This window comes from Nyctibius grandis, chromosome 14 (assembly GCF_013368605.1).
Source record: "Nyctibius grandis isolate bNycGra1 chromosome 14, bNycGra1.pri, whole genome shotgun sequence".
NCBI lineage: Eukaryota > Metazoa > Chordata > Aves > Nyctibiiformes > Nyctibiidae > Nyctibius > Nyctibius grandis.
Genome location: NC_090671.1, coordinates 3662916 through 3687092, shown reverse-complemented (window position 1 = coordinate 3687092; position 24177 = coordinate 3662916). Strand labels below are relative to the sequence as shown.

The 24177-nt window shown below is 49.5% G+C and overlaps 1 protein-coding gene across 1 annotated transcript in view; it reads right to left on the bottom strand.

Annotated features, from left to right (window-relative positions):
* Positions 1 to 24177, bottom strand: part of RBM19 (RNA binding motif protein 19) — a 71224-nt gene that overhangs the window by 37882 nt on the left and 9165 nt on the right. Inside the window, exons 12-21 of the mRNA XM_068412455.1 lie at positions 24045 to 24166; positions 23203 to 23299; positions 22568 to 22678; positions 21874 to 22074; positions 21257 to 21362; positions 18585 to 18751; positions 17305 to 17365; positions 15800 to 15879; positions 14518 to 14573; positions 12911 to 13027 (exon numbers count right to left, since the gene is read on the bottom strand). Coding sequence (XP_068268556.1) covers positions 12911 to 13027; positions 14518 to 14573; positions 15800 to 15879; positions 17305 to 17365; positions 18585 to 18751; positions 21257 to 21362; positions 21874 to 22074; positions 22568 to 22678; positions 23203 to 23299; positions 24045 to 24166 — 1118 coding nt within the window. The remainder of the gene's footprint in view (positions 1 to 12910; positions 13028 to 14517; positions 14574 to 15799; positions 15880 to 17304; positions 17366 to 18584; positions 18752 to 21256; positions 21363 to 21873; positions 22075 to 22567; positions 22679 to 23202; positions 23300 to 24044; positions 24167 to 24177) is intronic.

Here is a 24177-nt window from a genome sequence, read left to right as displayed (position 1 = left end):
AATTGCAGGCAACAGCAGATGCTTGTACCTTGCTGACAGATGCCGCAGGCTTGGCAAGAAGGTGAATGTGAGGTAGAAACGAGGGGCTGCGGAAGAGGAAGGGAAACCACGTTCTTCATCTGCCAGCGACGCCTGCACCAGCTGACCTGAATGAGTGGTAACGCACACACGGATACCAGGAGGAAAAAAAAAGAGAGAGGCAATGACCCATCTAAAAATAATCTGCCAGGGCCAACGGGGATCCAAAAGGGTCAGAGTTTGCCCTTCCCAGAGGGGGCATTTCCAGCAGCTTTTGGCCCCTGACTGCCTGGGCAGGGACACTTGGCTTGCAGGGAGCTGGAGGCAGAGCAGGGAACCTCATTTCTCCACGCTGCGAGGCTTCCAGGCCAGGGGCTCTCAACAGAAGATCCTAATTTTCAGAGGCAAAACACGGGTACAGAGCTCTGAGCTGGTACACAAGCTGCCATGCCCATATTGGAGTTGAAGGATTAAATGAGATGGGAGCAGGTAACGACTTCCCAATAAGAGATGCTTTGCTTGAATAGAGGCACTTGCCAAGTAACGAGCTTCCCTCCAATTCTTGCACTGATATCAAGCAACAAGGCTCGGGAAACCACCTCCCACCATCACCTGTCTGCCTCTGGATGGCCACAACATTCCACATACCTCCTACAAGCAACATCTCTGCTTCAAGTAGATGATCTCCGACGCAGGAAAGAGTAAAAGCTGATGCTAAGGAGCAGCACTGCACGCTGGTCACATACAATGTGCCGGCTGACAGCCAGATGCGGTGCTTCAGCCCTGCAAAAGGAGGCTCAGAGAGCCTTCCTGCCAGCACCCGCTGCTCGGAAGGTCAAGGCAAAGGTGGGGGAACAGACTGCACCACGGAGACGTCGATGTCTCCAGGAGATGTGGCTACGTAGGAGCTTGCTTTCAGTTCACACATCAGAGGGTGGCCTTTTTGAGGAAGAGGGGACCTCAAAAAGGAATCAGAGCCAGAAAAGCACGAGCTGAGCAGATTAAAGAAATGGAGTAATGTCTGGCTTCATAGATTCTGTAATGTTTCATAAGCATTAGAAAGCATTGATAACGCCCAGCACTCAGCTGGGGGTACCAGGGGCTGCTGCTGCTGGCACAGGATTTGCTGCTCTCATCCTCCTCTCCCAAGGGTCCAGGGCTCTGTGGGCACGAGAGCCACAGGTCCCTCGGGGCTCATGGGACACCTCTTCATGCACAGGCAGGTAATTCCCCTCCCAAGGCTTACTGCAAAGCTTTGTAGTCTCAAATACCAGCAGCCATCAGCTGCCTGCTGCAGGGAGAGACCTGTGCCTCCTCATGTGCCATCTCCTTCTCAGCTCTGCAAACAGGGAGACCCGAGCTGCTGCTGCTGCATTTTGCCAAGTGCTGGAAGAAGTGAGGCCATAAACGACATGATGAGAGAAAAGGGAGATGATCCTTCTGGCCCTAACCCACAAAAAAATTATAAGAGCACATGTGGACAAAAGCTGAGACATCTTCTAGGGATAAGAATAACAACAATGGCTGGGGATGGTGCAGAATCCCTGCCCCCTGAGAGGCTTGCAGGAGGAGCGAGCTGCCAGCCAGGACAGGCTTGGGAGCGCTGAGCCTGCGTGGGAGCTGTCAAGAGTCCCAGCCCTACCTTGTGTGATGGTGAGAAGTCCCTGCAGAGGTGACAGCTCTGGCAGATGCAGTGAGCAAACAGCCGAAAAGGGGGAGAAACGAGAGAGGAGACAACAGGAGCCAGGGAAGCAATCTTTGCAGGGAGAACCAGGCTGTGCTTGCTTATATTAAAAAAACAAAGGGAGGCAAGTGGTTAAAGACCAACTTTTAGGCATCCTTGCTGGCCACAGGTAGGGCAGGGCAGGTTGGCAGCTCCCCTCCCTCCCTCCTTCCCTCCCTGAGACCTCCCTGCTGCAGCAGACCTAATTTCATGGGGGTTTTGCACAAGCAGCGGGGTGGAAAATGATCATTGGGAGGCAGCGCATGGCAAAGCACCCCTCTTTCCCCAGATCCCCCAGCAAGGTGAGCAGCCCCAGCCTGCTCCTGCAGCAAGAACAGAGGCCAATGAGCTCTCCAAACGGCAGCAGTGGTGCGGAGGGGGGACCCACGCTCCCCCCATCGCCGTCACCCTCCTGGATGCTGACGAGACAGACAGCGCAGTCCTGCGTGACAGCGTGAAATTAATATGATTTTGGAGGAAGTTGGCAGTGAGTAATGAGCATCTGAAATACCTCGTCACCACCCCCTCGCCCTCCAAACTCTTTTAACCCTTCGGCTGCTAGCATGGCAGTGGGCTCAAAGGGTGGGAAGAGTAAGACCTGGGTTAAAGAGAACCAAAGAGGGGCCACACGCAGCCCACCTGAAGCTTGCGATCAGGCCCAGCCCACCAAGGTGCCGAGATCAGTGCTCAGGGGCTTGGAAAAGTCATTGTTGTTGCCTTTCCAAGGGAGGCTCCACAAGGAGATGTCAAGAAAAAAAAATTGGGGGCTGAAGGGGGGCCAAGCCTGTCCTCCAAACATCCTTGGGCAAGTCCCAGAAGGCCACCCATGAGGGGGACAGCCTGACGTGCACAGACCACTGATGGGCAGCCTCTCCACCAACAAGCAGGTCCGTGAGAAGTAGAACAAAGCAGACTGCTTTCCCAGGGACAGGTTCCCTGGTATCTAATAAAATGAGAACTTGGTCAGAAAAAAACATCCCATCTTCAAGAGCAGCTCACGTGAACTCCCGGATGTCTAATAAGGGTCAACCCCATAACACCACCTTCCTGGGAGGACAAGCCTCGGGAGCGTCCTCCTGTACTTACTTGCACTAAGTCCTCAAATTTAAGGTCTCCTCTGCTCTGCCAGATGCCTGGAAGTGGTCAGGATACTGCTGGGGGAGGAGGAGAGGGAGGCAAGAAGACAGATGGTCAGCCCGATCCGCCTTAGCTTGGTTTCTTTGGGAAAAGCAACGCGTGGGCAGGAGCAGACAGAAACGCTCACGGTGCCACCAGCTGCAAAAGCCAACAGGGTTCAAATGCCTTCGGCAGGGAGTCAGCCCCAGGGGAGGTAAAAGGCCGTGCAACGCAAGGTCCTTAATTGGAACCATGTCCCAAGGCTTAAAATCCACTGGATTGGAAGAGGCAGAAATGCTGTAGCTGGCCTGAGGTTAAAAAAAAAAAAATAATGCAAACAGAGATGCAAATAAAGGACATAATGTCATCCTGAGGAGAAAACTGTGATTCATTAGAGGCTCGTTCAGGACTTTCTCATGAAGTGAGACTGAAAAATACCCCCACGTATGTGCTAGTGAAAGACAGGAAGGTGGATGGGTCAATGTCACCGTGCAAGAACTCTAGTTAAAAAACGCAACAGAGACAAGAATTTTAAGATCAAGAAAATCATCATCTCCATCGCTCCTTGACTTAAAGGCTAAGACACAAGCTCAAGAGTTAGTCCAGTGTCATTTCAACACTGCAGATTCTGCAACCCCCCAAAGCAGCCTCAGTGGCAAAGGGACAGTTTTGACAATGAACAAGAACTGGCTACAACATAAAAAGGCAAAAAGGCAAAAAAGTAACGTTTTTCCTTCCTTATATATAGACACACACACACTCTTCTTAACGAGTCAGACAGAAGGAGCCCTTACGATACTAATAGCCCTGAGTGAGTTATTTACAGGTGACAGCAGCTCCTATAGGCTTTGTTTTTTGCTTCCTATCAAGGAGAAAAAGCCCACGTCTATGCACACACGTGTGCCAGTCCACCTGGCACAGAAAAATGGCAAAGACCCCAAAGCAAAATCCCAGAGTTACATTTGAATAAGACATTTCCAAAGCAGCCCTTTCTCCACCTCTCTCCGCTTCCCCAAGCCCCTCCACGCTGATGAGCAGCCGAGTCGGTGCATGAAACTAATTAAGCTCCATCGGGAGGTTCAGCTTGGTGCCCTGGCGAGAGGTGCTTCGGCACGAGTCAGGAGAAGCAGCCTAGAAACTCCCTTCATTCGCATCGGACAAGCGGGCTGCGCAAAAGCAGGCAGCCGAAAACTCCTCAGCAGAGGGTTTGGGCAAGGGACCTGTGGGTATGGAGTATGTGGAGTGCAGAAGAGGGGAAAAAAATATAAAAAATCAAGTATTGCAATGAATATTCAAGACAGGAAAAGAGATGTGCTGAAAAATCTTCCTTCTGCTCTTAGGATGATCCACCTTTTAAAGCAACCCTGCCAAGATAACACAGAGTTAAACATTTCCTTATCTATGTTAAACACCTTTATGATTCAAACTGAAAACCTATTTCACTCTCCCCCAGCCCATGGCTCATTTTGGATAGTCAAATTAAAGTGGCCAGTTACATTTCTGGTCTCTGAATATCAACCCAGCGTTGCTGTGTTTGGGCTGCCAGCAAATAAGGAAAAGGCTTGAAGAAGGACCAAAGTTTAATTTATGCTTTTTGAGACTGTAAGAGAAATAAACCAGCCCAGCAGATCCCTGTATTCTCATCCAGAGCTCTCAGCTCACGAGGCTGGTGCACATACCTGCGAGTTGCTGCCCAGAAAAGCACCTGCACCACTCCTGGGCACCTGCAATTTGGACACAGGAGCACACAAGGATTAGTAAATCCCCTGTGCTAAGCCAGGCTGTAAGGATGCCCCCGGGTTAGGCTGTGCAGAACAAGGTCACTCACAGTCCAAAGGCGTCAGAAGAGCGGACGGCATGGGGTGGTCTGGGGGTCCAGCCTAAGGGAAAAGACTTAAATCTTCCAACAGCCCCCAGCAAAGGGGGAAAATGGGGATGGTAACAGAGATCAAGGGTGGGAGGAGAGCTAGGTTATGGGGTGGGATCACAGGGGAGACCACAGCCCAACACAACCGCCCTGCAGCCAGGACCTGTTGCAAACACCAGCCCCGAGTTTGCTGGAAGGCTGCAGGGAGCAGACACTGCCGGGGACGCTGGAGGGCAGGGGAAATACGATAGAAACTCCATCTTCCCCTTGTAAACCAACAAAACCCCTAACGGCCACCAGCAGGGCAGAGATCCTCAGCCAGGAGGCGGGGAGCAATCAACCAGCCTCCTAACCACACCAAAGAAAACACGTCCAACAAAGACACAATTTTTGCAAGTGCCTTTGAATTCCGTGTCAGAGGGGCCCACGCAGCAGGCGGGTGAGGGGCCGAGCCGCGCTGGGAGCACCACGGTGGGAAGCTTCAATCCAGAGCAGCATCCTGCAGCCCCCCCATGCCAGACACGCTCCTCCTCAGACGCCCAGCAGCCCAGCGCACAGACCTCGCATCCTAATTAGGAAGCTGAAATCCAACACTGATGCAAAGCGCCACATCGTCTGCCGGCAGCATCGGAAGCCGCTTGCATTCACATCTCCTGAGGATGCAGCCTTCAGCCGGCTCGCTGGTGCTCCTTCCAACGCATGCAGCCTCGCAGTGCTCCGGGCATGGGTTTGCACCATGGTTTTGGGAAGCCACCTTTAAAATGGGAACCAGACACGATTACCCCCAGGGATAGACCAAAACAGGGCAAAAGCGCTGCCAGCATGGGAATCCACCCGTGTGCTGAAGACACCAGAGCACACACATGCACCTACGCATGCGCTTGGACGCAAACCACCACCATGAAAGCTGCCCAGGCTCTGCCTGGAACCTCAGCACACTTGATGGCCTGGAGCGGGAGCTCAGCTGCTTGCCCACAGTGGCCCAGGCCACCCCACTGGTAGCACACTCATTTGCCCGTAGCTTTGCCATCTCATCTGAGCTTGACGTGCAATTAGGAAGGCACGCCACATGAAACAAGGGCTTGATATAGCCACAGCCACTGGAGACCACCCAGGTGAACTCACATTCCCAGGTAATCACCATCCCTTCCTACCCAACAGCTCGATGCCAGGCAGAGCATGTGCTTTCAGCACAGGAGATGCACGCTGCCACCAACCTGAAAGCATCAGCCAGCTCAAACCAGGCTTCCCCGGCCAGGTGTCCAGCCTGGAGATGGCTTTGGAGATCACAAAGAAGAGCCAGTCACATTTTTAAACCACCTGTTTGTTTCCTCGTGAACATGATACATCGATCCCACTCAACACCAAACCAAACTCAGAGGCACTGTTACTGCTGTCGGAGCTCAAATGTGCCATAAGACATGTTCCAGTTCTTGCTCCTAAGCTGTTTTTGACTGGTTTCCACCTGAACACGTGCCTCTCGGCAAGACACACGTTCCACAGTCCTTCCATGGGCTGGCACCAACGTCCCAGCTCACAGGGGAAGCCAGAAAGCTGGGATCCAACACCGACCCGATGGATGGGTGCAGAGCGCCCACCGACGCCAGCTGCTTCCCCGGGGTCTTTCTGCTTGTGCAGACTCATTTTTGTGCACCCCCTCCGAGCGCAGGCTTGCAAGCACGGTACCATGGGACAAGCAGAGGTGTGAGCACTGTGGAGGAGCTGGCAGCTCAGGTCTGCACAAACACCTTCTGGCAGGGCACAGCCCCATTACTGTTGCATCTGAGCATTTCTTTTATACACTTATTCTCCCAATCCTTCTCAGGAGTTGTGTTTCTTCTCCGAGGCACCTAAGCCCCAACCCACAAAGGTCATTAAGTGAGCGATCAATACTGGCCTGAGTAACACGAGCAAAGAATTGAGCAAGGTATCCAGACTGGACCCCACAGGACCAGGCGCTCTCATCTGCAGATTGCTCCAGTACAGGAGTTTGTTCACCTGACTCCACACCAAGCAACAAGGGAGGCTGCTGGGAGGCACCAGACTGCAGAAGGCCAAGAGGCTCTTCCCTCGGCAGATGTAGCCTCCTGGGGAGAAGGGGTGGCATGTCGCTCTAGGGAACATCTCTCTATTCACTGATAAGGGAACAGAAACTATTAGCTTTAAACTACACACAGGTAGGACAAGAGACATTTAGGTGGTGGGCTTTGCTCATCACCCAAACAGCTACCCCTCTCTCTTCTGAGTCCTTCAGACTGCATCTAGCTGCACACCGACAGTTGGACCATCTTGATAAAATGACTCAGAAATGCAGCTTAATCCGGTCATGAATATAATCCAGATGAACAGGGAATGAACCCCACTCCACTTCCTTCCACCTGTACTGTAGCCCAACACCTGCACATCTAGCAACTCTGCCCTGTCCCCCTGCCCCTCAAATAATATTCTCAATATTTTATCTAAGCCAATTTAATTTTGTTTTGATTGTAAATGGCTAGGAGCATAATAAATAGGAAGTTTTACAGTCCTGTGAAGCACAATCATGTTTGCAAGGCACATGCCCTTCCCTAGGCTCTCTAGGGTGCTGCGGGGCATTTCCAGCTGTTGAACAGTGGAGAAAAATCCACACTTTGGCTTTTCACAGGAGGGCACAGCACATGCTGGGGGACATCCCCCCCAGCAGACAGTAAGGAGCTAAGCAGGAGGAGACGTCGCTCCTAGGACAGATCTGCTGATGTGGTCGGATGGCAGAAGGAACAGGCAGACCAGCGCACCCATGGATGCTGGGCACCATTGAGCTTGTCCACCGTCTCCAGACCAGACCTCCAGCGTGGGCTCAGCAGCTCCTGGGGCTTCTCCCCAACATCCCACCCACCCGCTTCATCTCCCCCGGCTGCAGTTGCGCAGCCTCTGCCCTACCCCCAGCAGACCCATACACCACGGGGAGGTGCTCACTGCAACTTCTGCAGCTTCCCCCACATTCATGGACCATTCGGGGACAGTATGGAAAGGAAAATTTTAAGCAGCTAAGAGGAAGCAGCAATGGATTTCAAAACATTTCTAGCACAACATCTAGGGTTTTAAAAGCAAAAGCATCACTTGCAGAGCAACCTGACCTTAGACTGTTCAGCGAGCGATGCTTGCAGCACGGCATCCTAGGGCTGTTTGCACTGAATATTCTAATTAATACTGCCCAGCACTTGCTTAACAAACTCACATGTTATGAAGGGACTAATTTTTTTCCTCCTCTGCCTTTCAGTAGCAAAGATTTCCACAGCTTCAACAGGGCAACATTACTCTGGGAAGGAGAAATTGTCTACAGTCATGTAGACTCCATTACTGGGAGAAAGGTGTGAACAGCAAGCATGTCTGGCAGATGGATTCATTATACCACCATGTCCTTTATAATGGGAAATGAAAAGCCCATTCTGATAACTACACTTTATTATAATAGGTCAGAAGAAGTAAAAGGCATCATCTTATAAAATTAACTTCATAAAGACTGTCCTTAAAAAAAAAATACCTCTGCCAGTTTATCCACCATATCTTTCTTCAGAGATTTTTTTTTTTCTTCTAGAAGAGACATGACTCCAAAGTCTTGTCCCACTGGCTGTCTTCACTTTTACCCTCTCTATCAGAGGGAATAGATCTGTTTTCTCCTAATCAGTCCCAGGCACTGCAATAAATGCCACGTCTTTGTCAAGACAGAGAAAATAGTCAGCAAAGTAGTTAAAATAAAGAGACACCCACCCCTGAAGGTCTTCCTAAGCAGCAGCATTACTTTCTTTATAGGAAAGTCAGAATATGGGTCTACCACAATTGGCAGAAGAGGGTTGGAAGTGATGATCTTTGGAATTTTAGGAGAATTTATAGATACGGATCCAATCATAAGTTCTCTGATATATTTTTGCAAAGAAAAGAGAAAACAACGCCAGGCCCAAAACATCTTACTTAAGATGTAACCCTAATAACTCCTTCCTTCAGTAGTACAAGCGTCAGGTACATCAAAGTCTAGGCAGACTTTCTACAGTGTCTATCCCTCAGGTTGCGTTTGATTGGGTAGAAATCTTTAAGAAGTCTTTTTCTAAATCTAATCGTTCCCCCTCTGGGGAAAATAAAACACACATCTCCTTGAAATGTTACATGCCAACTGCGAAACAGCCTTATTTTTAATATCCATGAAAGTTGGTGCAGAGAGGGGAGAGGAGGATAGAAGAGGATGCTATGAAACAAACAGTTAATTGGAACTCCCAATGAAGGCTGCATGGATCTAATGTGATAGATTTTAAAGGAGCCTAATTTTCAGAAATTGCCAGAGCTCCAATCTGTGAAAATGTGGCCTTTCACAGATCTCCAATTCAGCTTGCCACATCCTTTTGAAAAAAAAAATCTTGCCATAAAAGCCCCCCAATTTGGTAGCAAAAATTAGCAGCTTTCATGGGATATCAGTGCCTTTGTCTCTCCTCCCCTAACTATGGCTCTTTGGAAAGAACTAAGGACCATTTGTCTTTTGTTATTTTTCCAGGTAGTAAAGATAAGAGTAGAATCTAATAAAGAACAAAAATGGGGTGGGGAAAAAAAAAACAACACACCCACAAAAGCTAAATCTTCACACCTAGCCCAAAACCAGCCCCTATAATTGAAAAGCATTTCTCCCTCTGAAGAAAATAACACCTATTGGGTCTCAGGAAAAAAAGAAAGTCCCCCGAGGGTGCGAGAGAGGCTAACACCTCCAGCAGAGCATGGCAAGACACGCTCTGAACCAGCCCCACACACCCCAGCAAAGCCATCGGGTCCAGCGTGGAAGGTGGGCAGCACCTAAGGCTCATGGAGGCCCGCAACAAGACCTTTATTTTGCAGACTTGAGCTGTTAACCAGAGCATTCGTGACTCCCCTACAGAGAAAATTAAGGACCATCTTTCTCCAGCCCAAGAATTCGATACCCTCCAACTCCAAAATTAAAAGAAACACATTTGCTTTGAACCTCCTGCAAACTATGAGCCTGGGGAAAAACCAATTTGAGTTTTACACCCACTCACAGACCTTTCCCAAGGGACTGGCTGGCCTCCTTCCTCCCAGGGGTCCACCTCGCTGCCGGGGACGGGTGGGAGGAAACTCCTGGGGAAGGCGGCTCCCCAAACCCACTGGTGCTTGGGATGGAGGACATGTTGTGCGATGAGAAGCATGTGTGTCACCAACCACCTCCAGACCACAGTCCGCCTTCGACTGCTGTAAGAACATGAACGATGGCGCAGGGCGAGTCTAAGTGTTTAAGCGATGGATCCATAAACAATGGTCTTAAAAAGTGTAAAGACAACAAGGGCACGATTTCCTGAACCGCCAGTGCTGAGCAGCACAGGCACAGCAGCTTTCAAAAATTCACTATTCAAAACACCCAACTGCCTTGTTTTGCTGGGCCAGTGTCATTAACACCTACTGCAGATCCATGTGAAAAGGAAGACACAGCTCCCTGACAAAGCTCAGCACATGGGAATATCTGTTTGGGGTTATATATGTATTTTTCTGGGGTTAAACAACACACGCCATATATAAATAAATATACATACACACACTATATATAAAATAAATACACATATATACAGTATGTGCATATGTATATTTATTTATTAATTTTCCTCCTGCCCAGGCAATTGCAAAAAGAAAAAAAAAGCCAGCACAGAAGGAAGCAGGTTGGGAGACATCATCAGCTGCGGGGCTGGAAAGTGGCTTTTGAGCATGTGAAACAATAGAGGAGATGCTCGCCCTGCAAAGCCTCCCACCCTCCCCGGGCCCAGGGCTGCTGCCCTGCACGACGATGCCCAGTGGCATGGCCTGGTGGTCCCCAGGCTGGCGGTCCCTTGCTGTCCCCAAGCTGGCGGTCCCCGGCGCAGTGGTCCCCAGCCAGCCTTTCCTGGGCAAGCTAAGAGTGCCCCCTGCAGCCACGCCGTCTGTGCTGCCCCCGCTGCCAAGGAATTGTTTTCAATTTCAAATAAATAAATAACGAAACACAAATACGACAGGTTCCTAAATGCAGAAAGAGCTCAAAGCTCCAGAGCAAAGGCATCTGATTTAAAACCACCCAAAAGCAATCTAGGAGGATGAAGTGTTTCGTAGCGCTCCATCATGCCCTGTTTTAGCCGCTCTGAAGGGAAGGAGGGATGGCAGGGGTGGAGGGAGGATTGTGGGTCCCCCCCAAGCCGCTGGCTTTTGTTTTGAAGATAAAAACCACATCTCTGAATATCCCAGGTAAATGAAACGGATGTTCACGCGCCAGCCCGAGAACGCTGTCAGCGGCGCACGCGGCTGGGAGCTGCCTGCTCCCTGCAAGATTAATCAGACTGCTCCTCGCCCCCTCCTCTCCACAGCACCAAGGTGCTAGACAAGACAGGAGGAAAAAAACACACCAAAAACCCCCGCCGTCTCTGCAGGGCTTGTCTATCCTCATGATATACTTAAGCCTCCCAGCTCCTTGAACTTAACCCAGGGCCCTAGAAGGCAAATAAATCCCCCTGGTTTTGTTTGCTCCAGCTTTACAAAGGTCACGTGTGTAGCCACACAGTGTTGGGCTTGAAACTAGCAGTGCCCCATGTGCTAAGAAAACTCAGCGCAGTAACTTGGAAGCCCAGATTTTGTGCCCTGTTTCAGTAGGGCCTCTCAGGGCAGCGTGGAGGCAAAAGCATCCAAGCCACACAGCATAAGAAAGAAAAACCTTTTGCTCTTCTACAGGAATCTTCACATTGTGCCTACCATCATGCTTCCACCAACGTGCTTCTGAGAGACGAGTCATGGTCTGTGTCCAGTTAAATCCCCAGAGCTCACCCCAAAACCAGGGTTGAACACACAGCTTTTTCCCCACCACCTTACACCCTGCAAGAAAACAGCCTACTACCAGCCATGTGGGAGCCACTGTCCTTACCTGTGGTCAAGCCAGGAGAACATCACACACTAATAAAGCCGGTAGAATTCACCACGTGTGGGGAAATGTGTCATTTCCCCTGCACCCCAGGAAAAAAAAAAATCACAACCCCATGGCTCCTCACAAGGCAGTTTTCACCGCGTGGTCTGGGGAGGTTTCAAAGGGTCAAGTGATTCCTCAACTCGGTCCCTTTGGAAAGGAGCACCACAGCCCTTTGACGAAACGCCTGACTTCTGCTTCAACAGACCCACACAGGAAAGCCACCTCCTAACACAGCACCTCGCCGTGCCCTGCAGAGGTGAGCTATCACCCTTATTTTGAAGATGGAAGAATCTGATGGGCAGAGCTGGACACTAATTCCCCCAAATTCCTTCTGCACGCCAGCAGCGGAGCAGGGACCACAGCCTGGGTCAACGAGCAAGAGAGTCTTGGCCCGGGAGCAGAAAAGACGCCGTATCTTACAAAGTTTCACCTCTTTTCTGGGATGCATTACAAGGCTTAACGAGTCACTGCACAAAAGGCTGAGGACACAAAGCAAACAGAGATCAGCCAGCACACAGAAGAATGCAGGCTGGGATCCTAAAATCCCTGTTCACCGCTCAGCACTACCCAGGCAGGTGTCACAGCTGACGAGGTTATTTCTTGCTGGAAAGGGTATTACAGGCAGCAGAGTCCTGCTTCTTACGGACACAGGGCTGCCGGCCACAGGGCAACACCCCACCAACGAGGTGAGGCACACGCAGCGAAACGCTCGTGGAAGGGAAAGCAAGATGTAAGTGCTCCCTCCCTGATGGAAAGGGGTACACCATCACGCGGGCAAGACAGATGGAGGAGGGAGCCAGCCCCAGCTAAAACCTTCCACACCAGCTGCCTGCAGCGGTGCTCTTCCCCAGCCAGGTGTGCCAAGCATCAGGAAAGCTGCTGCACGCCTTTCAGGAAAGAGGGAAAAAAAATATCCAATGCTATATCATTTACTCGACAGGCGGGGAGATGTCAAAGCTCCGCCAGTGGCTGCTGCATGGTGATGGGCCACCGGGTCTGACAGCTCACAGTGGCTCTGGCCAAAATGCTGGCTTACGTGACCTCTGTCTCACCAGCAGAACTTCTATACTGGTATAACCTGCCAAGCCGTTTGTATTTACATTCAGTAAAAACCTTGTTTACTTCCACAAAGAAAACAAAACTCCTAATAGTTACAATCCAATAGCAAGATCACATATGAAAATCACACTGGAGCACTCCACAGACCCGATGGAAGGCGCTTTCCTACCTGAAGAGTTCCCTGATTTCCCTGACGGTGGCCTGGAACGGGATGTTTCGCACCAAGATCTTAGAAGTCTTCTGCTTCTTGACGATTTGTTTCTTTCGGGACGATTTCACAGCAGGCCTGTGAAGTCAACAGAAAGGGCAGGTCAGGACCACCGGGCATCAGAACACCCATCACATCCCAGCTCCCTCAAAATTAGGAATGCAGAAAAATTAGCCAGCTAGCTCACATCGACACCCTCGCTGGCATCTTACTGGCCACAATGGAAATTTCATACAGTACACACCAAGAGGGAATGAATTTAAGTGATTTCAATCCTACATCTGAAAAATCAAAGTTTCCAGCTTGCTGACTGCAACCTCAGCTGAGGTCAGGCAGCAGGCCTGGACGCACATTTACCACTAACTTTTGTTTTGACATCAAATCTTGTCCATTCAATTGCCAGGAGAACGTATTATTTGATATATTTTTAAAAAATTAGCTTAATGTAAGATTTTGATTCTTTTTCTTACTGGCTTACAAAATAGCAAATGAAATTTTTAAATAGATTACTTAACTTTTTTTTTACTTCAGAATTGTATTGCATTTGAACAAGCTAAGAATTTCCCTAACACAAAACACAGCAGCTAATTTCATAAAGCAAAGCATTCTGCATTGTAGGCTGGATACCTATTGCAGGGATTTTAAAAATTAAAATGGATAAAATGGTTTACTAAAGAATTGAAATACAAAGTGCAGACAGGGAGCTGCCAGACTGCTTCTGGTCCCCAGGGACCAGATTTTCAAACAAATTTTGACATTGCAGAGGTACCTCCTCCAGTTTCCCAAGTGTCTAAAAGACAGTTTTTAGGTGCCAACACTCACCTTCAAACATCTGGCTTAATTTTCAACTTTGCACTGCAAAGATTCTGTACTGAATAAAAACTAGGAAGGAAACCCTAAAAAGCAGGACTCAACTTCAAGTAAATTCATCCACAAGTAACCATTTCCTCAGCACCTGACAGCCCAAACAAAAGAAGTTAAATCCAAATTTTTTCCCAAGCAAGAAAAAAAAAAAAACACACCTGTATTTGTCTTGATTTGATCAGAATTGGCAGCAGACTGTTATTCTCAAGCTGATGTTCTCCCTGATAAACTAGGCTAAAAAGATTTCATTACCCAGAGAATATTTGTCTTCAAGAACTCTTTAAACCCACTGGAACTTGGGCTATCAGTTGATTTTGCAACGTTGATTGAACTGTCACCACAGCAGAGGTTTTAGAGGAGTCTTTTCCTTGAGTGTGGAAGAAAACCCAAGTGCCTGGTTCTCACTTTGGGCTCATCTTTGGGGTCCCACTGCTGCCTGCTGCTTAGGGATTTTAACTGGAAATATGTCATTCAGTGAGCGAGCACCTTCACATCAGCTATTCATCATTTTTTTTTCTCTTCAAGTAAGACTGACTAAAGTGCCTCTGAATGAAGCACAACAAAGGCTGATGTCTTCAACAGTCAGAGCGCTACTGATGACATCCCTCATGATGCAGAGATGCCAAGGTAAGGAATTAAGAACCTACCAAGCATAACTGCAGCTTAAATATAACCATGTGACAGAGGTGAGACAGAAGCTTTACCTGACAGCTCTCTCTGAGATTTTCACTTCCAGCTTATGGCCATCTACGGAGCAGCCCTAGAAGTTAAAACAAAGAAACAACAACAACAATCAAAGTCACGACAGCTTCTAAGCTTCCAGGATACAAGCACAGCATTTCACATCTTGCTCTTTCCCATATATTCTTCCCCTTCTCCCTGCCAAGGTTTTTCTCTGTTGAACGCCACTCATCCGAGGCAAGGCTTCTGGAGGCAGCTTGACTGACTGAAGCAGCAGCCAACATCCCTGATCTAGCTGTCCATCAACCTCAGCTCTGCCACTAAACTGGCAAAGCTGAGTCACTTCACTGCCCTGGGCTATGGTTTCCTTTCCCTCTAGACTGCAAACTCTTCAAGGCAGTGACCGTCTTATTATTTGTTCCAGAATGAGCCCAGGATGTCTCACTGGCCATCAGTAGCCAATACAGCAAGGAAGTCTCCTCTCTCTTGCTTCCTGCACCTCAAAGAATTTCCTGCAGTTCAGCACCAAAAACAAGCAGCCTTTCGCCTTATCAGCCCTGACAGGGCACAGGACATGCAGAGGCACTATGCCGGGATATCCTGGAGCCCTGCTGCCCACTGCCTACACAAAACACCCATTGTCCTGCCTTCTCTCTTCCCCAGGATTCTGCCTTTCCAAAGGATGGAGAATGCACATCTAGCACAAGACTACCCAGGCTGTGGAATGTGAAGTGACCACCTGTTGAAGGTGGGCCTCATGGATTGTGGTCACTGAACATGCACAGATTGCACAGAGCAATTCCTTCACAGCGCCTAGAAAGAGATCACTCACTGGTCTAGCAGCAGAGGGAATGATTTATTCCTTCGGAGTGCAGCCAAACCCTGTGGCCTGTGTCATGGGGAAGGCAGGAGAAGACTCCAAAGCAATGGCAGATTCACAGAGGGTAGATCTGAACTCTGCAGCACGAAATACTAAACAATATTTATTCTCATTGCAAGTAGGGGCCTGGGTCTTGATGACCTCTGCAAAGGGAACCTTGCAGAATAAACTCATTACATTTCAATCATTTCACATTTTCTGCCACCTCCGTATTAGATCAGTGCTAGGAAACACTGTTCTGCATGAGGTCTTCTCCCTTTACACACCTTCTTTCCTCACAAACCTGGCATTTCAGAGGCTTCTGCATCTGTACAACGTAACTCATAGCACTGGCATCCCCAGCTACATTTTGAACCTCACAGCTCATCCAAGCCTTTCCCCACCATCTCTGGAAAGAAATCTGGACCAGCAATGCTTCAGCTTACCTGGAGCCGGCGCAGGGCCTTCTGGGCACTCTCTGGCTTCTTGTACTCCACAAATCCAAAACCCATTGAAAGCAAAGTGCCTGTCGCAAGAGAAAGGGGACTCATTAAGCTAGCAGGAGACAGTGATGACATTAAGCAGAAGAATTAAAAAGAAATGGATACACAAACATTTGTTTACACATGGGACTATTTCCTCATGAAATGAAGACCGTCTTTTGGAAAATTTGCCTGCTACCCAGAACAGGTGTGACTTTTGTTGCAGGATAGCAATGTGCACGTTGCAATTTGGTCCCCAGAGGAGACACTTCTAACCTGCAACCCTTTCAGAAACTCATTCTGGCCAACACTTGACAGTCAGTCAGTTACTGACTGCGCTGGGAGCCGAGCATTTGAGATCTGCTTCAGTTTGGGCTGCCACGTGCTGCGTTCCCGTCACCACAAGCACAAGCCCTGTCTTTCATCTGAGAGACAAAGTGCCTTGGAGGTCTGCAAGGCGCAAAAGGAGCAAACACTTCTATAAACCTGGGCGGGCAGCTGCCAGTTCCACGCCAAAGGAGGAGACATCTATCACACTTCCCTGCACAGCAAAGGTTTGCAGCACCCACAGTCACACCACACTTCTGAGGAACACACTGATCATTGAGAGCCATCAATAAGGCTGGGTGAGGAAGGGAAAAATCCACGAGCAAAACCATAACACTGAGTTTCCACCTTCAAAACCTCCACGGTAGCAGGCTATAGAGATCACCCCACAGTGACAGAAGGGGCTCGCTATGGTAGGAGGTATAAGATCAGCCTAGGCTCAAGTGTTGTTGTCTGGTCATGAGCACGCCTGCAGCCAGACACATGAGCAGTACCAGAGTTTGCTTTATTTCTTTTTCTTTCAGTGGATCAGAGTTCTCAAGCATCCCATGCAAGAGGAGCACTGTTAAGGCAAAATCCCACAAAGCTGTGCAGCTCCCTAGCCTAAAATCCAGAAAGAAGACACAAGCCAGCGCTCGCCTTAAGCAAACTCTTCCCTGTCCAACCACCGAAAAAGCGAGTATAGTCAATGCAACAGGCATAACCACTCCGCAGTGCTGCTGGGTTCGAGTCTGGCAGGCAGAAGGCAAACGAAGCCCACTCAGCACAGTATTCAGCCAGGCATCCTTGAAGATCCCGGATAAAGCATATCGTGTGCTGGTTTAATCATCGCAGGGCACCGGTTCCTTTCAACTTGCATCCCGCTCTCTTCTGTGATCCTGAAGGAGCTGGCTGCTCTATCCTGATCTCAAGAGAAGGCCCCATCTCCACAAATCCCACAATCGAGCTTAACCTTCTCAACGGAACCCCAGGGTATTTTTGGTTGCTGCTTTCAGCCATTTCAACAGGCACACTTCTAGAAATATTAAGGATTTTGCCAACAAGAACACAAATGCTCAGCTAGATGAATGCTAAAGCAATGCCACACCTGAGCCCTCAGCAACCAGCCGAGGGAAGGAACTGAACAGCAACATCTAGAGTACCTGCTTTGTCTTTCTTCTTGGATATTGTGCAGCTCTTCACAGCTCCCACTTTGGAGAATGTCTGCAAGGAATTTGGACACGTGACTCAGTTCCTTTTGTCACAGGCTTACAACTCGAGTGACAATGTGGCTCTCTTCCAGAGCCTCGAGCAATGCTCGTAGGCCCGCCTCCCCCCAGCGCACACCTGACAAGCAGTCAGCGCAGCTGTGGCTTGTAAAATTATTTCTGTACAAATATACACACACACACAGAAATCAATACATACATTCCCAGAAATCTTCCACCGCCTCAGAAACTGCCCAGAGAGTTGGGATGGCTCTGGAGGAACACTACAGGTTACAAAACACCCTCACACCCAGGGGGGGACCTTGGTGGCAGGTGACTCCTGTGATACCCCTTGAATATGGGTCCTTCCAAAGCCATGCAGGAGGGGCTGCAGGGTAGCAGGGGATGCCCTACCATGACAAGCCCCAGTCCTCCTCTGAACATTTACATTTGTCCCCAGACCCAACTGGACCAGGTACCGCAGTCCCAAGGCAGAGGAGCACAGGTCCAGGATAGAATAACATTATGCCAACATTCTTGGGCCATGAAATGTGGCTTTTCACATGGCTACAAAAAGTGGCAGAAACAGGAACTCCCAGTTGCTTTTCCCTGTTTTGCTATTAATATCCCACACGGCTTTAGAAATGCTACGATCTCTCCCAAGTGGTTTGCTGAGGGAAAGCACAGACAGCTCAGTGTTGGTAGAAGCTTAGATGAAAAGCACATCTCAGTGAAACCATAATTTATTTCTTTATTGCCTTAACACACAAAGCAGTATCACAGCTGCACCAGTGCTTGTCCCAAGGAGAAGCATTACAGAAAGCGTGGGAAATGAGGAGTCTTAAAAGATTTCCCACTGCCTCCACCTGTCCTGAGGCGGAATTAAACCCCATCAGAACTGTTTCAGATAAAGTTTGTCTTAATTGACGCCTGAAACCCCAAAGCAGAGGTTCCCAGTCCCAGTACAATCCAGTGCTCCCTCACCTCCCACTAGGTCATACTGGCTTTAACTCCTTTAAACACTTTATCCTCAGCACAACAGAGGTGGAGAACAGCTTGCCCCTCACCTTCTGCAGCAGAGTAGAGCCCTTTCTTCTAGCCCATGCTGGCAGTGAGGACTTTACTCCATCGAGCATCTCGGTTTGGCCCTCAACCACACATTCAACCCCCTCCTGCTCCAGCTGAGTGGACCACGCTAAGCAAAATCCAGTCTCCCCTCCTCGCTTATGGCTCACCTCCCTCAGCGTGTCTTCCGTGGTGGCAAAGTTCAGGTTTTTGATGAACAAGGTACACCCAGGAATGCTTTCTTCTTCTTCCTCCTCCTCCTCCTCCTCTTCTTCCTCCTTTTCTTCCTGTGCTGCTGTTTCCTCTGAGCCCTTTACAGCTGTGTCAGCATCATCACCTGAAACAAAAAGAACAAGCCCCTTCGTGAGATGTAACAAAGCCAAATTTTGGAGGAGCTTGCCCTCTACTCCAGCAGGAACAGGCCACTTCTCTACTGGTTCTTTGTAGGTGGACATAGACTGCAGCGAGCTCAACACACAGTACATGAACATGTCCCCATGAAAACTAAAATATCGCCTATTCCTTGAGTGTAGGAACTCCACAAACCTGCTTCCCCAGCACTCAGACACCCTCACATCAAACCTCGCCAGACACCTACTGAACTAAGGGGCCCCAAACTTGTTTGACCATCCTTCTGCACTGCTCTGAAGCCTCATCTCCTGCCAACGTGTATCTGCAGGATGTGAAACACCATCCCCACCAGCACGTGAAGGAATAGTCTGTTAAGCCCAAACACACACTGAAGGGCAACGAAGAACTGCACCCAGCACAGAGGCCGTGGTCTTAAAGGGCTTCACTATAGCACTGACACTTCCAGAGCCATGGGGTTATACTCCGTGACCCACAAACCTCGCTCAGGTCAATAGCAACGCACACTATTTTGTACAAATCTTGCTTTGGGAGTCTGCAAAGATAAACCCGTGAAAAGAAAACCAAGTAATCAAGTTGCAATTAAGCAGTCAGCACAACAGCTTCCTCTGGGGCACCCGAGGCTCACGACGGAGCTGTGAGCGCCTGTCCACAGCTGGGAAGAAACCTGGATACCACAACAGCTGGTCAGCGGGCAAGTCTGCTGGTATTTGTGGTTGGTCTTAGCAGGGAGGGAGGCTTTGGGAACCGCATTTTGACTCTCTCCATCCGTCCATTTCCCTCTCTTCCCAACTTCTAAAACGGTTTAATAATTTCTACTGTACTTAATGTGATGAAGAGGCCTCAAAGCTACTGAGCACATGCGACAGGGGAGACCTGTTAGAGCCTGCACTGAAGTGGATACTGCAGTGGGGCTAGGCCCTTATTAGACAGCAGAGAATACACACGAGCCCTCTCGCTCTCTCTCATCCACTGACTTGCCAGCTCCTTTCCTTGCTAGGCCACTTGTCATTTAGAGCAGCTTCAACCCCTGCAGCACAGCTGATGCTGTGCTCAGAAGGGGCAAACTACACATCTCCCTTTGGCATTAACACCCCCCTCGGTGATTTTTCTAGGCTTATTTCTCCCTCATTTCATACAAGGAGAACCCGCACTGGGCCAGTGTTGTGCAGAGACCCCCCAGCTCCATCCCGAGAGCTGTCTGTCCCTACGTAGCTCCATCTGGCTGCTCCCCCTGCCCCCAGCACCACGCAGCCCACGCATTTGTGGTCAGGTGGTCTGACCCTCCTCACTACAGCCAGCAGGGTATTTGCCACCAAGGCACAGAAGAACCCATCGCCTTTGAAGGCAGCTTGTTTGAGGAAAGGGGAGGGAAGAAATCCAGTGAGACGGGGGTGGGATGAAGAGGTGCCTCCGTCTGTGGCTGGCACAACACGACCCGGCCACGCGTCACCACCCGAAGCCCTTTCATGAGCACGGAGTTCACTGCGCCTCTCCCCCCTTCCCTCTCCCAGATCCAGAGGCTGGCAGCAAAGACCATTATCAGCCCCAAGCAGCCTTCCAGGAGCTCCTCTGCTTAAAGCCCTTATCTCCAGGTGAGCGTCTCGGTTACTGGGAGATAAAGTGCCCCCCCACCTTCCCCCTGGCTCCAGCCTTCCCCTGTGACCCAGGTGCTGAATGGCAGCCTGGGAAGAGGCTTTTCATCAGCTTTTCTCCCCACTCCCAAAAGCTCAGAGTCCTCAAATATCTTCTAGCAAAACAAACCTACATGAAGTGATGCTTCTTTGGCCTCCTCTCTTTCTTTTTTAAAAGGATCTTGAAAGGTTTCAAATATATAGGCAAGATTTAATTTTTACAGCCCCTGGGATGGGGAGAAACAGGTTATACTCGGGTAGGGAGGGTCATTTCCTTGCAGTGGACATGACAAAGCATACAGCGGGGCTTGGTGCAAAAGCACAGAAGAAATATGCCCAGGGACCCAGAACCTGTCACCAGCAAGGCAGTCACTCCATCCACTGCTGACCAGTACTGCCGCTGTTGTGGCACACTGGGCTGCCCACGGGCAGGGATGGTGATCTCGCACAGTGCACAACTGCACACACACCTGGGGTATATCAGGTCCAGCTTACACAGAACAGCTACCGCTCTCCTGACAGCTGCTGCCAAGATCAGACGGGACCAAAAAGCTCTCCCCAGAGCTCCTAGTAGCCCAGTCCAAACTGGACCCATGTGCTGTGAGCAGCACTTCACTGCCCACGCCTCATCCAGAAGGTGAGGAGGGCAGGAACAGGAATGAGCACATTTGTGTGGTATGATCAACTAATACACCACAGGGCAGGTGATCCTGAGGATCATGGAGAGGACTTTGTGAGGCTGGTTCCATCACCAAAGGGTCAGGAATACCAGCATTGCTGCCTTACACATAAAGGAGCGGCAAAACAACCAGTCTCTGTCCCACGGTCAAAGTTCTTACCAGATACCAGCCTTGCTTTGCCCTCCTGAAGGGTTTTTTTCTGAGGGGCTGGGCTGAAGAAGACACCCATTGGAGCCCATTCCAGATACAATGGCACAGAATGAAACTGTAAAGAGAACACAGCAGAGACATGAAGAGTGGAGAGCAAGGCCTGAAGAAAAAGCTCTGCTCTCAGCTTTATTTTCCTCTCACTCTGTAATGGCAAACAGCAGTGGAAAAGCTGAGCAGCTTTTTCAGCTGGCTGAACTCTTTCACCAAAGGAGAGTCTGTATCCAGCCTCATGCTGGACCATAGTCTACCATGTACTGCACTCCTGTATTGTGAAAGGTAAAAGAAACCCTCTCCAGGCCATCAAGGCTTTTCTAGATGTGCCACAGCCCCCTCCTCCAGCTGTCTTCTGCAGGTTGAGAGCCTTACTCAGCCACTGCTGCACAAGGATGCACCAGCCATCTCCCTAAATCCAAGGGATAGAGGGTAACAGCAGTGGCTCTGGGATAACTCACTTCCCTCAAAAGTCCTCTGCATTTCATGTTTGTAGCAAGCACTCCTTTCTGCAGCTTCACAACTAGCCAAGATCCGCACTCTCCAGGCAGCTGCCTACCCCTCGCCACGCTCACCTTGGAGTAGGCCAGCTTAGTGAACGCCTGCTTGGCCTCCGTTGGCTCCAGGAACTCCACAATGGCTGTGATGCCTCCTTCTGGCAGCAGCACCCGGCCCAGGCTGCCGTGTTTGCCAAAGACATCCTCCAGCTCTGCTACGCTCGTGCTGGCAGGGAGGTTCTTTACCAGGATCACCGTTTTACTCCGCTCACCAGCAGCCTGCCACGTTCGGGGGAGAAGAAAGGGGAAATTGGATTTAAAAAAAACAAAACCCAGTATGTTACAAACTGAAGATTTCAGATACATGCCATGCTCTCTCACTCCACGTCACCCCTTTCCAGAATCCAAGAGGGCCGACAGCCGTTTAGTAAACGCTTTCTATAAGATCCACACCCCAATACCACCTCCTTGTTCCACAAATGCTCGTGTATGGAGGTTTCAGCTCCAGATCCACCCTGGTATAGACACAGCACTCCCTCTGTGTGCAGCAAGCTGACCATCACTCTATAAGCCATCGTACTATGTATTTCAACCATCCCAAGGACAGTGGCATTTTCAAACAGACAGAACATTTCCTAACCCATGTAAGGGTTCAATCCTGTGAGATGCTAAGGATTTCATTACTGATTTCAAAGCAAGCTGCGGACACTAGGACTAGGCCATCATATAGAAGAGGTAGGTCCACCTTGCTGCCTTCAGCTGGGCATCTCACCTGACTGAAGGAATCCAGGCTGACTCCGTTTTCAATGAGGAACTGGCGAATTTCCTGAACCAGCTCCGTTTCTCCCAGAGCGACTCTCACTGCCACGCTGTCTTTACTCTCCTGCAGGCAAGAACATCAGTTGACAATGTGACAAAGCTCAAGAGGGAAGCAAAGAGCCTGATCCAGGAAGATTCTGGGCATCTGTTGTTCCTGCTGCTCTCATAAGCTGATGCAAAGGGAATTTGCCAAAGAGCTTGAAGGTAAAATGCTCCAGCTCTTCTGAAGCTGCTGGGAGATTTGGTGTTGCAGTCAGAATGCTTCCCAAGGCAAAACGAAGTTTCCAGAAAGGATCTGAGCTTTACGGTGCAAAATCCCAACAACTAGTTATGCAGAAATGCAAAATTCAGACACAGAAAAGCAGAGTGAGCAGGGGAGTCGGGACTGTGACTTTATCTTCCAGTGAAAAAGGGATTGTTAGCTCAGATCCCACCACTGAGAGGCTACAGCACCACTGATCTCAGCCTGTGTGGTGTTCGTGGATATACAGAGGGTTTTATTGCACAAAAAGACCAGGCAGGCCCTGGGCATGAGGAAACAGATAGGAAAGTGATCTCCCATCCCAGCTGATCAATAACCCAACTCACATGATCCAGCACTTGGCTTTTGGAAGCATTGTACTTCTGAGCAATGGCATCAGCCACGGCGTTCGTCCCCACAAACAACGTGTTCCAGTTGTGAGAGCTGGAAAGAGAAAGAAGAGCCAGGTCACACAGTCCCTTCTTCCACTGGTGTGTCTCTCTGTCCAATGGTCCTGGGAAAAGAACCAGCTTTGAATGCCACCATTAGCAGCCAGGATGGAAAGGGTAGAAGATCCTTAGAGATGGGTCGGGATGAGGGAGGCATGACTGGAGAGGGACCAGAAAGGCAGCAGTGCAGGCAGCTTTGCTCTTCTTCCCTAGAGGTGACTGGCCACAGCTGGAAGTTCAGATGCTGGCTCAGAGGAACTCGTGTTTTTTTCAACTCGTTTCCTAAATGCACAAAGCCTGTGCGAGTAAGGTTGCACTCCTTTCCCTTCAAGTCTGAAAGTATTGGCTGCTTTCAAACTAATTTGTCACAGAAAGAGAGAGTTCCTACAAGTTTTGACCACCTGTATTTACAACTAAAGTAGAAAGACCCAACTGATCTGAAACCACTACCCTAAAGAATTACAGCATCAGACCAACTTTTGTCAGACAACAGAGAAATAAACTCATACACAAAGCCACTGAAAACCATGTTTCTCTCAACTGCTGCTCACTGAACTACTAGAACCACTTGGACAGAGGAATCAAGTAGATAAGAGATAAAGGAAACAGAGAGCTGCACAGCAAATGCTTTATTGACTTTGGTAATCTATGCAGCCCCTGCAAAGACCCCACAGGCATTCCTGCCCCTTGGGAATTTGGCAGGTTGTGTTGCCTTGCCCCACTACAGGACACCTCTGTACCTGGCACTGTTGGCTTTGTCCTTGGCCTCTTTCTGCTTTTTGTAGGAGGAAGACTCTTCTGCAGCTGCATCTTCGATTTTTTCCTTTTTGATTGTGGATGGTAAAAGATGCATCATTCTACCCTAGAAGGAAG